General features: G+C 39.7%; 1 protein-coding gene across 1 annotated transcript in view; it reads left to right on the top strand.

Annotated features, from left to right (window-relative positions):
* Positions 1-405, top strand: part of LOC118525743 (fatty acid desaturase 2-like protein FADS2B) — a 42,009-nt gene extending 41,604 nt beyond the window's left edge. The window contains exon 12 of the mRNA XM_036076612.2: positions 324-405. Coding sequence (XP_035932505.2) covers positions 324-405 — 82 coding nt within the window. The remainder of the gene's footprint in view (positions 1-323) is intronic.
* The last annotated feature ends 14,129 nt before the right edge of the window (positions 406-14,534 follow it).

Raw genomic sequence — 14,534 nt, 5'->3', positions numbered from 1 at the left:
ATAGAAGTATATGCTTTATCTTATAGGGACTCAGAGACTTTTTTTAATACTAGAAAAAAGAACAATTGATGATTTGGGGTACAAAAGAGAATAAAATGAAATAAAAACTCAATCTCTTCCTTATAGGAAAGGTGAACTCATCTGCTAAAAAACAATGCAGTGTATTTGACTCCCTTCACTGGGCAACAGAAAAAAATGTCTATCAGATATAGTTGAAAATGACAACATTGCCCTGAATCAAGTAAAAGAGCACATGTTATATGGAGAAGCTCCTTGTACTGTAAAGTCTCACCTACTGATGATTTTGTTTACCTCTCCTGCAGGGCCTTGAAGAAATCTGCAGCCCTCTGGAGGGATGCTTATTACGAAACAGGAAACAGATCATCAACCTTAACACACACGTAGCTGCATCTCTGAAGAGGGTTCATGAATGTACAAGGGATCTTTCCTGCTTACCTGCTGGTGTCACTGGCATAATTGAGGGTGCCAAGAGTGTGAATTCCAAGGATACATGATAAGCCCTTCCCTGAAGATTTTCTCTGCAAATGCAAAGCAATGGAAACACAAGGTGGTTAGGGTAACAAAAGGGAAATGGGAGTCAAATTCTTTTATTTCTTCAATAGAATCTTGAACTTAGTCCTACCAATAGACCTAATTGAATCATCTCCATCACTGTGACATAAGCACAGGAACCAGACAAAATTTTACTGATGGGGTGGGTATAGGAAGAAGTGGGCCAAAGGAGAGACCTCTGATGGGCACTTTGGGAAACACTGCAATTGCTCTTAGAAGAGAATGGTGTATTTAGGAAATTTCTACTGGAGTACAAATCTTTGCTTATTCCTTACTTAAATGTGTGAACCTCCTTTCCTTTAAAAAATGAGTCTAATTAACATTAAAGCCTCCTTAAATGTTTCAATCTTCACTTTGGATTTTCATTATTGTACCTACATGTGTGTAATTGATGTGTATATATATTTTGCTTCTAAATTATAAAATCTCTTAAAGGAGTTCCCTATATCCATGCCCAATAACCATTGATCAAGGAGGTTAAGGTTCTATGTTTTAAAATTATTGGTCTTCTGCTAAAGTATAAACTGTCCCTGAGCATCCGATTGATTTGTCTAATCCTTACCCACCAGAGCAGAATTACTACACCTTGTTATTGGGTAACTCTGATGAAGGAAAGAGATTTGTTTTCTGTAATGTAGACATTGGGCTGTGTCAAGGCATTTTTTAAGCTTAGCATTGAATTAAGCACATGTTAGGACAAGAGAGTTTCAATTCTAGAAGCATTAGTGGACCCGCTCAGCACCGTACTGGTATCTAGCATCTGTGCTTTTGTTCATCTATTCATGGGGTCATGTTAGAGCTGACCCTAGCTGTGGGGAGGGAAAACAAACAGCACAAATTTCCATCTGCAGCTCCAAGCAAGTCAGCATTATGGGTTATCTGTTGTCTGAAATGCTACCAGGAAGTATTTCATTCCCTTTCTCCAAACCCTATAAAATACTCTTTTTCTTTGTTTCTTAATTAAGTCCCTGGGTTCCAGAGCAAAGATCCTATGGCAGAAGGAAGTGCGATGACTTGAAAGAAGCCACTGGTGCTAAAGCATTGGGAGCAGAGGCCAGAGTAGTACAAGAAGGACACTGAAGAACAATACATGAGGTTACTCAAAGGTCCAGGAGAGTTAACCAGGTATGTCAAAGCTCAGAAAGCAAGAACTGGTCAGGAGGAAGAAACACTGAAATGCCAATGATATCAAATAGGGAAGTTGGGCAGAGGATAGAAGGGAAGAAAGGCTTTATTAACTTCATGATTCTTTATGATATAATCCCTGAATTGTTGTGGCAAGAAACCACATTCCACCTGTTGGTGGATCTACACATGATTTCTCCTGCCTGAAATCAGGGTTGCAAATGGTTGTGGGGTACAGCGGTTGGTTTTCTCTGCCTTATCTGGCCCAGCTCCCAGACATGCTCCAGCACTGTTTCTTCTCCTGGTCACTTGAAATAACAACCAGACCTCTCTCTGGACAGACTCACTGCCTCAAAAACATCCCTCCATCAGTGTTGAAACTAACCCACTTGGCAGTTGCCCAAATGAAGTTGGTTACTGTGGGACTGAACAAATCTGGGAGATTGAGACACATTATGTAGGGGAAATCCGTGAAATCAGTTCAAGAAAGTTACTAAAGAATACAAATTTATGATGGAGTAAATTTTAACCTGCTTAGTGGGTCTCATGTCAGCATTACAGTCATTTTCCTGAACTAACTATCTCAACTGATTTCTCTCCCTCACCCTGTGCTGACTGGTATTTGTAGTTGGTGAGGCATTTTATTACTTCTTTTATTTTATTACTTCTACAACAAGCCTCCTAGAGAAGGAGAACCAAGCCCTGTCATGTTCACAGCTTCCCAGACCACTGAGCGCTGAGTTAGAAGCTAGATGGTCAATACTCAGAGTATTTCATTTCTGTTCTCCAGAACATAGGGTTCTGCTCTATGGCTGCATGAATGAAGGTGGGCCAGACTTCTGCCTCTTTAAACTAAATGACTCCTGAAAGTGGAGCAATCAGTTGAGCATCCAACTCTCAGTTTAGGTTCAGGTCATGATCTCAGGGTCCTGAGATTGAGCCCTGCATCAGGCTCCACACTCAGTGCAGAGTCTGCTAAGACTCTCTCTCCCTCTGTCCCTCCCCCCTCTTGCTCTCTCTCTCTCAAAAAAATAAATATAGGAAGAGGAGGGAAAATGACAGAAGAGTAGGGGACCCACATTTCATCTGGCCCCTTGAATTCAGCTAGATATCTATCAAATCATTCTGAACACCTGTGAATTCAACCTGAGATCTAACAAAAAAATTGCTACAATTCTACAAATAGAAAAGCGACCACTTTTTGCAAGGTAGGAGGTGCAGGTATGTGATTCTGAAGGGATATATTGGAAGATAAACCATAGGGGAGAGGGAGCCTTCATAAACTGGCACTGGAAAGTGATATAGCAGCAGAGCACAAAATCAGAACTTTTAAAAGTCTGCTCCAGTGAAGGATGTCCCTACCTGAAAGGTGCTCAGGTGACAAAGTGGGGCAGAATCCTAGGTGGGACAGTGTGGCGGGGATCTCAGGATCCCTAGGGTAACAGAAAGAAAAGAGGTGCCTGAGTGTGGCAGAGCTCCCAAGCATTGGAGCAGGGAAGCCAGCTACAATTAGCAAGCCCTGGAGTGGCCTCTCAGCTAGGTGTTGCCATAAACCGTGAATGGCTCTCCAAGCAGGGGCCCAGCAAATGGCAACCATTGTGAGATGAGGCAACCACTCCCCAAGCAGGGGCACAGGAAGTGGCTGGGCTGTGGTGAGGCCCCCCATCCCTCTCCTGGGAGGACTGGTGTGGGTGTGCACCAAAGGAGTCTACAGAGTTTGGCGCACACCAAAGGGATTGACTGCTTCTCCCTGCTGGCGCACTGAAGAATGGGGGTAGAGATCATTCAGCTCTGGGGCTGGAGATTGAGGCCCTGCTATTTTTACTTTTATCTTCATCCTCTAAAGCAGTGGGAAAAGGCTTCAGGGAACAAAAGTCACATAGAGAAACCCCAAGCAGCTTACACTGAGCCCCGTGCCCTGGCAAGGGGTGGTACAACTCCACCGAGGCAAAGACACCTGAGAATCAGTACAACAGGCTCCTCCCCCAGAAGACCAGCAGGATCTCAGGTGAATACCAAGATTATGGAACACACAGAACTGAAAAACTCCTGTGCTAGGGGAAAACACTATACAGAATTCAAGGTTTTTTCTCATGAAACTTTAGTCTTTCCATTTCCAATTTTCTTTTTCCTTTTCTGTTTTCTTCTTTTTCCTTCTCAACTAATTTCTTATTTTATCAACTCTTTGTTTTTAAGTCTTTTTTTAATTTTCACTTTTACATTTACATTTTATAGATATATTCTTCAGTTTTGGCTTCCTATTATGGTTTTTTTTTTTTTTTTTTTGTATGTATATAAGTTTTTCTTTCTTTACAATTTTGGGATTCAGTGTCTTCTAACAAACAGACCAAAATATACCCAGGACCAAGTGGATCACCCAGTTTTGTCCACCTGGGAGATTATATTTTCTCTTTTTTCCCTTTTTTTTTTTCCTTTCTTTTTTGGTTCCTGACCTCTTCAGATTTCTCTAGTGTGTATCTTGCTAGGGTCGTGGTGATATTTTTTATTTTGTTCTCTCATTCATCTATTCTTCTCTGAACAAAATAACTAGGAGAAATTCACAGCAAAAGAAAGAATCATAGACCTCTCTGCCATACACCTAATCAATATTGATATAAGTAAAATATAAGACCTAGAATGCAGAATAATGATTATAATGTTACTAGCTGAGCTTGGAAAAAAGCATAAAAGACACTAGAGAATCTCTTAGTGCAGAAATAAAATCTAATCAGGCCAAAATTAAAAATGCTTTAACTGAGATGCAGTCTAAAGATGGATGCTCTAACAACTAGGGTAAATGAGGCAGAAGAGAGCCCATGATGTAGAGTACACAAGGATAGAAAGGAAGGAAGCTGAGGAAAGAGAGAAAAACAACTAATACCATGAGGGGAAGCTTTGAAATCAGCAATACCATAAAGCAAAATATATTCAAATTATTGGGGTCCCAGGGGAAGAAAAAAGAGAGAGAGGAACAGAAGGTATATTTGAGCAAATCATAGCTGAGAACGCCCCTAATCTGGGGAAGGAAAGAGTCATTCAAGTCCAGTAGACAGAAAGAAACCCCCTCAAAGTCAATAAAAATATATCAACCCCCAACATATAATAGTGAAGCTTGGAAATTTCAGAGATAAAGAGAAAATCCTGAAAGCAGCTCAAGACAAGAGGTCCTTTACGTACAAAGGTAGGAACATTAGACTGGCAACAGACCTATCCACAGAGACATGGCAGGCCAAAAAGGGCTGGCATGACATATTCAGGGTACTAAATGAGAAAAACTGCAGCCAAGAATACTTTATCCAGCAAGGCCGTCATTCAGAATGGAAGGAAAGATAAAGAGCTTCCAGGACAAACAGAAACTAAAAGAATTTGTGATCACTAAACCAGCCCTGCAAGAAATATTAAAGTGGATCCTGTAAGCAAAGAGACACACAAGGGACTTTACAGGTAATACAATGGCACCAAATTCATATCTTTCAATAGTTATTCTGAACGTAAATGGGCTAAATGCTCCAATCAGAAAACACAGGGTAATATATTGGATAAAAAAGCAAAACCCATCCATATGCTGTCTACAAGAGACTCATTTTAGACCCAAAGACACCTCCAGATTGAAAGTGAGGGGATGGAGAATCATTTATCATGCTAATGGACATCAAAAGAAAGCTGGAGTAGCAATCCATATACCAGACAAATCAGATTTTAAACCAAAGACTGTAGTAAGGGATGAAGAGGGACACAATATCAACTTAAAGGGACTATCCAACAGGAAGATCTTAACAACTATAAATATTTATGCTCCTAACTTGGGAACAGCCAATTATATAAACCAATTAATAACAAAGTTAAAGAAACACACTGATAATAATACAATAATAGTAGGGGACTTTAACACCTCACTCACAGCAATGGACAGATCACAGCAGAAAATCAACAAGGAAACAAGGGCTTTGAATGATACACTGGACCAAATGGACTTCACGATATATACAGCATTCCATCCTAAAGTAACAGAATACACATTCTTCTCTAGTGCACATGGAACTTTCTCCAGAATAGATCACATACTGGGTCACAAATCAGGTATCAACTGGTACCAAAAGATTGAGATCATTCCCTGCATATTTTCATACCACAATGCATTGAAACTTGAACTCAATCACAAGAGGAAATTTGGAAGGTACTCAAATATTTGGAGGTTAAAGAGCATCCTACTAAATAATGAATGGATCAACCAGGAAATTAAAGAAGAATTTTTAAAAATTATGGAAACAAATTAAAATGAAGACAAACTATTCAAAACCCTTGGGATGCAGTAAAGATGGCCTTAAGAGGGAAGTACATAGCGTTACAAACTTTTCTTAAGAAATTAAAAAAGTCTCAAATACACAAACTAACCTTACACCTAAAGGAGCTGGAGAAAGAACACCAAATAAAGCCTAAGTCAAGCAGGAGAAGAGAAATAATAAATATTAGATCAGAAATCAATGAAAAAAAACCCAAAAGAACAGTAGAACATATTAATTAAATTAGAAGCTTGTTCTTTGAAAGAATTAATAAGATCAATAAACCCCTAGCCAGACTTATCAAAAAGAAAAGAGAAAGGACCCAAATTAATAAAATCATGAATGAAAGAGAAGAGATCACAATCAACCCCAAGGAAATACAATTATAAGACCATATTATGAGCAACTATATGCCAATAAATTAGGCAATCTGGAAGAAATGGATGCATTCCTAGAAACTTATAAACTACCAAAACTGAAACAGGAAGAAATTGAAAAACTGACCAAACCCATAATCAGGAAGGTAATTGAAGCAGTAATCAAAAATCTCCCAACAAACAAGAGTCCAGGACCGGATGGCTTTCCAGGGGAATTCTACCAAACATTTAAATAACTAATACCTTTTCTTCTGAAGCTGTTTCAAAAAAACAGAACTGGAAGGAAGACTTCCAAACTCATTCTATGAGTCCACATTACCTTAATCCCAAAACCAGACAAAGACCCCACCAAAAAGGAGAATTACAGACCAATATTCTTGATGAACAGGGATGCAAAAATTCTCACCAATATACTAGGCAATAGGATCCAACAATACATTGAGAGGATTATTCAACACAACCAAGTGGGTTGTATTCCTAGGAGGCAAGGATGGTTCAACATTTGCAAATTAATCAACATGATTCATCACATTAATAAAAGAAAGAACAAAAACCATATGATCCTCTCAATTGATGCAGAAAAAAGCATTTGACAAAATACAGCATCCTTTCTTGATTAAAACTCTCCACAGTGTAGGGATAGAGGGAATATATCCCAATATCATAAAAGCCATATACAAAAAGCCCACAGCAAATATCATTCTCAACTGGGAAAAACTGAGAGCTTTCCCCCTAAGGTCAGGAACGTGACAGGGATGCCCATTCTCACCACTGTTGTTCAACATAGTACTAGAAGTCCTAGCCTCAGCAATCAGACAACAAAAAGAAGTAAAAAGCATTCAAACTGGCAAAGGAGAAGTCAAACTCTCTCTCTTCGCAGATGACATGACACTTTATGTGGAAAACTCAAAGGACTCCACCCCAAAATTGCTAGAACTCATACAGGAATTCAGCAACATGGCAGGATACAAAATCAAAGCACAGAAATCAGTTGCATTTCTATACACTAACAAGTAGACAGAAGAAAGAGAAATTAAGGAGTCGATCCCATTTACAATTGCACCAAAAACCATAAGATACCTAGGAATAAACCCAACCAAAGAGGTAAAGAATCTGTATTCTAAAAAGTCCAGAAGACTTATTTTTTTATTTTTATGTTATGTTAGTCACCATACAGTACATCATTAGTTTTTGAGGTAGTGTTCCATGATTCATTGTTTATGTATAAAAACTACAGGAGACTTATAAAAGAAATTGAGGAAGACACAAAGAAATGGAAAAACATTCCATGCTTCGGAAGAACAAATACTGTGAAAATGTCTATGCTGCCCAGAGCAATCTACACATTCAATGCAATCTCTATCAAAATACCATTGACATTTTTCACAGAGCTGGAACAAATAATCCTAAAATTTGTATGGAAACAGAAAAGACCAAGAATAGCCAGAGAAATCTTGAAAATAAAACCAAAGCTGGTGGCATCACAAAGCTATAATCAACAAGACTGTATGGTACTGGCACAAAAACAGACACATAGATCATAGAACAGAATAAAGAGCCCAGAAATGGACCCTCAACTCTATGGTCAACTAATCTTCAACAAAGCAGGAAAGAATATCCAATGGAAAAAGGACAACCTCTTCAATAAATGGTGCTGGGAAAATTAGACAGCCACATGCAGAAGAATGAAACTGGATCATTTTCTTACACCATACACAGAGATAAACTCAAAATGGATGAAAGACCTAAATATGAACAGGAATCAATCAAAATCCTAGAGAAGAACACCGCCAGCAATTTCTTCGACCTCAGCTGGCAACTTCTTGCTAGACACGTCTCCAAAGGCAAGGGAAGCAAGGGCAAAAATGAGCTATTGGGACTTCATTGAAATAAAACACTTTTGCACAGCAAAGGAAATAGTCAACAAAACTAAAAGGCAGCCTACAGAATGGGAGAAGATATTTGCAAATGACATATCAGATAAAAGGCTAGTATCAAAGATCCATAAAGAACTTATCAAACTCAACACCCAAAAAACAAGCAATCCAGTCAAAAAATGGGCAGAAGACATGAACAGACATTTTTCCAAAGACGACATCCAAATGGCCAAGAGACACATGAAAAAATGTTCCACATCAGGGAAATACAAATCAAAACCACAATGAGATACCACCTCACACCAGTCAGAATGGCTAAAATTAAGTCAGGAAACAACAGATGTTGGCAAGGATGCAGAGTAAGGGGAACCCTCTTATACTGTTGGTGGGAATGCAAGCTGGTACTGCTACTCTGGAAAACAGTATGGAGGTTCCCCAAGAAGTTAAAAATAGATCTACCCCACGACCCAGCAATTGCACTACTGGGTATTTACCCCAAAGATACAAATGTAGTGATCCAAAGGGCCACCTGCACCCCAGTGTTTATAGCAGCAATGTCCACAATAGCCAAACTATGTCCATCAATAGATAAATGGATAAAGATGTGGTTCATATATAAAATGGAATATTACTCAGCCATCAGAAAGGATGAATATTTACCATTTACATTGATGTGGATGGGACTGGAGGGTATTATACTGAGCGAAATAAGTCAGAGAAAGACAAATACCAGATGGCTTCACTCATATGTGGAATATAAGAAACGGCACAGAGGATCATAGGGGAAGGGTTGGGAAACTGAATGGTAAGTCATTAGAGAGGGAGAAAAACCATGAGAGAATCTTAACTATAGGAAAAAAACTGAGGGTCGCTGGAGGGGGGGTGGGGGGGGATGGGGTAATTGGGTGATGGGCATTATGGAGGGCATGTGATGTGATAAGCACTGGGTATATATGCAACCCAAGCACTGGGTATAGATGCAGAAGGTATAGGACATTGAACTTAAACTGTCTTGATGGCAAGAATATACTCAGGGACTTTTTCTTTCCCAGCATCATTTGTGGAAGTTTGCAAACAGGTGGCAATGTTGAAAGAATTTTCAACAATTCTTTTAATCAATCAATCCTGAGAATTAAGTCACAGCCCTACCTAAAATTCTTCAGTGGATTCTCATTTGTCTTGAAATAAAGACCAAGCCCTAAGATTGCCAACAGACTTTGCCTACACTGGCCCTCCCCGTGCACCCTGCCCCTCCTTATGCCACTCTGGCCCTTGCTCCCTCTGCTTCAGACCCCATGGCTTCTTCTAGTCATCACATTCCCTTCTGCCACAGGGTTTTTGCTCCTGAACCCAGTGTCTGAACATCTCTGTCACCCTCCTGCCCTCACTTCTGCCCTGGTATGTGCCACTCACCTGCTGATCTCAGGGCAGCTTCCCCACTAAGTCAATGCCTATTGTGATATGCTCTCTAGCCATTACTACAGGTAAAATTTTACATTCTATTGTGTGATACCTTAATTTGTTTGTCTTCTACCCATGCTTGCAATATCCATGAGAGTAGGAACTGCCTGACATGTTAGACACACACAATAAAGATGTGAGGAAGGAAGGGAGGTAGGGAGAGAGGAGGGAGAGAAGGAAGAGAAGTACATGAATGTAATTCTTCTTACTTAGATTGAAAGGTAAATTTTGTCAAATATATGAAAATAACTTCTATATTCTAACTCTGAATTATTAAAATTCTTTTTTTTTTAATTTTATTATGTTATGTTAGTCACCATACAATACATCATTAGTTTTTGATGTGGTGATCCACGATCTATAAAATTCTTATCAAAACTTGAGAACATCTACCAAGCAATAAGTACTGAGCTACACCCTTCATGCCATTATTCCATTTAATCCTCATAACAGCCCTATGGGACCATTCCTATAATTAATCTCATTTCAATTTGTGGCTTAGGTAAGCCAGACAACTTGCCTGATGACACAGGTAGGAAGTGGTGGAGTAGTTTCAGACTCAGGGATATCTGACTTCATAGTCAATGCTTATTAATTTCTATGCCAAGAAATTCAAAGTAAAGGAGAATTATGTGACATTCATAGACATGGACAGTTGGCATTTCTGGAATATCTCCAATAGCTTGCCAGGAGCTTATGGAATAAGCACTGAGGTAGTTAGCTTTTCACCTCAGCAGGAACAGGCGTCCTGGGGAAGGGAAGGCTGGAGGAGCATATGACAGGCACAGCACCAACTCAGAAAGGATTCCTGTTGACTAACTTCTACTCACCAATCCTAAAAGGGTATCCTGCTCAGAGAAATTTCATTTGGGAGTAGTCAAGCTGAGAAGTAAGTTTTCAGAAATGACAGGCACTGCATAAACCTAGAGGAACAGGATGAAGAAATGGATTTGAGGTTTTGTGGTGATTTAACATGAATTCAGCTAAAGGAAAATTCATATTCCCTGTGTCTTTCTTCATGTGGCCTTCCCTGAAATCCTATTTCCTCTAAAGCCTCATTCCTCTTGGTAAAATGAGGCAGTAAGAACCTGCATGCACTTTCAGTTGGGCATTAAGTAAGAGTGACTGGAATAGAAGTCAGAACCTAGATTCTAATTACAGCTCCTTAACACCCTACAATGAAATTGGCCAGGTCATTTATACCCTTCATACTTTAGTCTGTGAAATAGGTGTGGTGTCTACTATTACCTGGTCTACATGCATCATAGCATCGTTGGGACAAATGAGTAAGGCAAAATGAGTAAAGCAATAGTTTCATAAGCTGAGAACACCCATTCAGATGCTCATTATTGTTATTTTGTTATAATGAGGTTTCTCCCATTTGAGACCTACCAAAAGCAAGAGAGGCCATAGAGTCACACAGACCCACAGGATAGAAAGACACTAAATTATTTTAATAATGACAGGGGCACCTTTCCCTAAATGAGAAGCTTATGAGTCACAAGTGAGAAAATGATTTCTCCTGTGGCAACAAGTAACACCCATGAGTCACCTTCCACATCTGGCTCTATTAAATCCCTTGGGACCAGCATCCAGATCTCAGGCTGGAGAGATAGAAGAGATCCAGAGGTTCTACTTATCCAAACTCCTGGTTAACCATGTGAAGGCTCAACTCTCATTGTTGGAAATCATACCCAATATAAGCGTACCATTTGTTACTTAATCAGTATATTATAAAGGACTCTCTTGACTATTCCCATGCTAATCATCAACCTTAAAGATGCAGAAGGTATAGGACATTGAACTTAAACTGTCTTGATGGCAAGAATATACTCAGGGACTTTTTCTTTCCCAGCATCATTTGTGGAAGTTTGCAAACAGGTGGCAATGTTGAAAGAATTTTACAGTGAACATCTGAGTAGCCATCACCTAAATTCAACACTAACATTTTGGAAAATTCATCTCATTTCACACCTATCCATCTACCTATCTGTCCATTAATCCATCTGATGTTTGTATGTGCTTCAAAGTAAATCTCCAGAGGTTTACTTTTAAAAATAAGCCTCAGATTAGGCAAACCACAGAAGTGTATTTCTCTTCCTCAATAAAGAATTGGTGAAAATTGTGGAGCAGCTTCATCTTGCAAGGAATTTTAAGGGAATTTTGCTATAAGAGAAAATAACATTGTTAACTTTCTGCAAAATTAAGCCAAACAGAATAAATATTGGGCATACACTTATCTTTCATTGTTTTTCACTTATTCATACATTTATTTTCATCATGGTCTTTCATTTGGCAACAGCTATTAAGCACCTACCATGTGTCAGGCATTGGGCAGGTGATATGAACAAGAAAGGCTGGAGCCTGGTCTCTTGGAGTTTACATTCTGCTGGAGAAGACAGTTAATAAACAAGTAAATGGAAGAAAAAGCAAGATGATTATGTACAAAGAACATAAACAGGGTGTTGTATGAGAGAATGATAAACAGGATGTCAGGGGAAGGTGAATGTGAGAAGAACATGAAAGAGCCTGCCATGAGATCCTGATGAGCAGGATCATCAGAAGCAAGTGCAAAGGCCCTGAGGTAGGAACAAGCTACTGTTCAAAGAACAGAGTAGGAGGCCTGTCAGACTGTGGAATAGTGTGCCAGGTTCTCTCCTCACTTTTACTTCATTTCTTCGTGAATCTATTTTGCCTTGGCTTTTCAGCAGCATTCAAACATAATTTCTATTATTTGTACAAACATGGTTTTCTCTGGGACATCTTCCTAGACTTAACTAACCAGGTTAAGTCTCCCTTGATAAGCTTCAATGCCCTGTGCACCTCACTGATACTACTTATCCCTGCCTATATACCCACCACACTGAAAATGCCAGAGGAGATGTCACTCATCATTTTATTACCAACCCAGCCCATTGTTTGGCATTGAGTGGGTGCTCAGTAAGTGTTTTAATGAATTAGTTAGTTAGAGCTATGGTACATAAGCCTGGAAAGTTACATTGAGTTCACGATGAAAAAAATCTAAAATGCCAGGCTGGAAAATCTATGCTTGATTTAGTACACTACATGGATCCACAGGGAATCTTTGAACTGGAGAGCAGTGTAATTGGAACTGGGCTCTTGAAGGACCCTTCTGGAACCACATAAAGAGAAGATTGGAAGATGAGTGGCATGGAGGAGGGGATACCGGTGAGGTGACTAATTCAACAACCTGGGTGAGAGACAATGGGAACCTGAATTCAGCTGATGGGATAAATAATGAAATGGAAAAGAATAAATAAGACACGTTGTAGAAGCTGGATCCATGGAACATGGCACGTAATTAAACATTAGGGAAGCCTAAAGACAACCCAAATTTCGCATTGTAGGTGGTGACATTAACCAAGGGGCAAAAAGTAGAAGATGGAGTAAAAGTGAAAGATTACACTTAAACATCTTGAGCTTTTGGTACTGAAAGAAAATCTAAGTGGGGATGGCCAGCAGGTAATTGGAGAAAATGCCCTTGCAGAACTTGGAAGGGAAGTAAGGGCAAAAGATACCAGCTTGGACATACTCTCCAGAGAGGTCACCGAAAAAGAGAGTAGCGGGGGAGACTTGTTCTGACAGAACATCTTAAGGATAATTTCAGTCGAGTTGGGGGGAGAAAAAATGGACCAGACAAAAAAAAAAAAAAAGACATTAGCTCAGTCCTTGCAAGAAATATAAGGGAATGTTGGAGGCAGGAGGTGGGAGAGAAGAAAGGCCTAGAGGAGCAGCTAGGAAACAAATCCAATACTGAGAGAAGGCATCAGAGAGGAAAGCCCATTACATTTCATTGAAGTTTGTTCAGTTTGCAAAGTTGAGTTCGGTTCATCTCAAGAAAAAATGAAACATCCAGGTTGAAGATGGTGCCCTAAACATGTTGTGCTATATTCTAAAAGGAAGATTTGGCTAATGTTTGCAAGTTTGCCATTGTTCAAAAAAAAACACAGATAAGGATTTTATATTTGCATACCACCCAAAAATTTTTCTGTAATGGCACAGACATAAAATTAGAATGTTCATCTGAAACACAAGGGTAAATGGAATAGGATGCTCATCATGCAAAAAGACCCACCAGGAAACTCTGTACTCGGGGCCCCACGCAGCTGAACTGAGAGAGGAGGGGATCAAGGTCTCGGCAAATCAGGGTGTCCCAGCACATGGGTTCTGGTCTACACCAGAGTTCTGGTCTACACCACCTCAAGGGACATGTCTGGATTTCACTACTAGTCCTGCCAGACAGAAATAGGAAACAGCCCCTGCAAGTGTATCATTTATTAAAAGATTGAGACACTTCCATGTCAGTTGGTAAATAGCCACTACTCTCTACCCTAAGTCCTACCAACTCCCTCTCCGTGATGCCCAACCCCTTCTACCAGGACACACACCCCCATTTGTCCCAGAATGGAAGTGGGTGCGTGGGTAGGTGGGTAGTAATTTTCCATACCTTTTAAACCCTCTCCAATGTGCTGAGGAAGTAGTTTATTTGCCAAAGACAAATATCCTACCCAAAATAAAATTTAAAGTCTAGGCTTCAGATGAGTTGAGCTTGACCATTTCAATGTGACCAACAAAATCTCCCAATTAAGAACAACCATCAAAGCCACAAAATGTCACTACCTAGTGATGAAAACAGTCAATAAGCTTTATGCTTAGGACAAGCATTCCAAACATTCCTGATAATTGCTGCCCAGAATCCAACTGTCATACCATATCAGTGCTCCCTGTTCAGTATGACCCAAAAAATGACTAAGTAGCTGGAATTATTAAAGCCTGTAACTTGGAACTCTGTTCAAACAACTGGAAAATGTTGCACA

The sequence above is a fragment of the Halichoerus grypus genome, chromosome 11 (assembly GCF_964656455.1).
Source record: "Halichoerus grypus chromosome 11, mHalGry1.hap1.1, whole genome shotgun sequence".
In the NCBI taxonomy this organism is placed as follows: Eukaryota; Metazoa; Chordata; class Mammalia; order Carnivora; family Phocidae; genus Halichoerus; species Halichoerus grypus.
The sequence above is the reverse complement of the archived record's forward strand: the minus strand, read 5'-3'. Positions and strand labels throughout refer to the sequence as shown.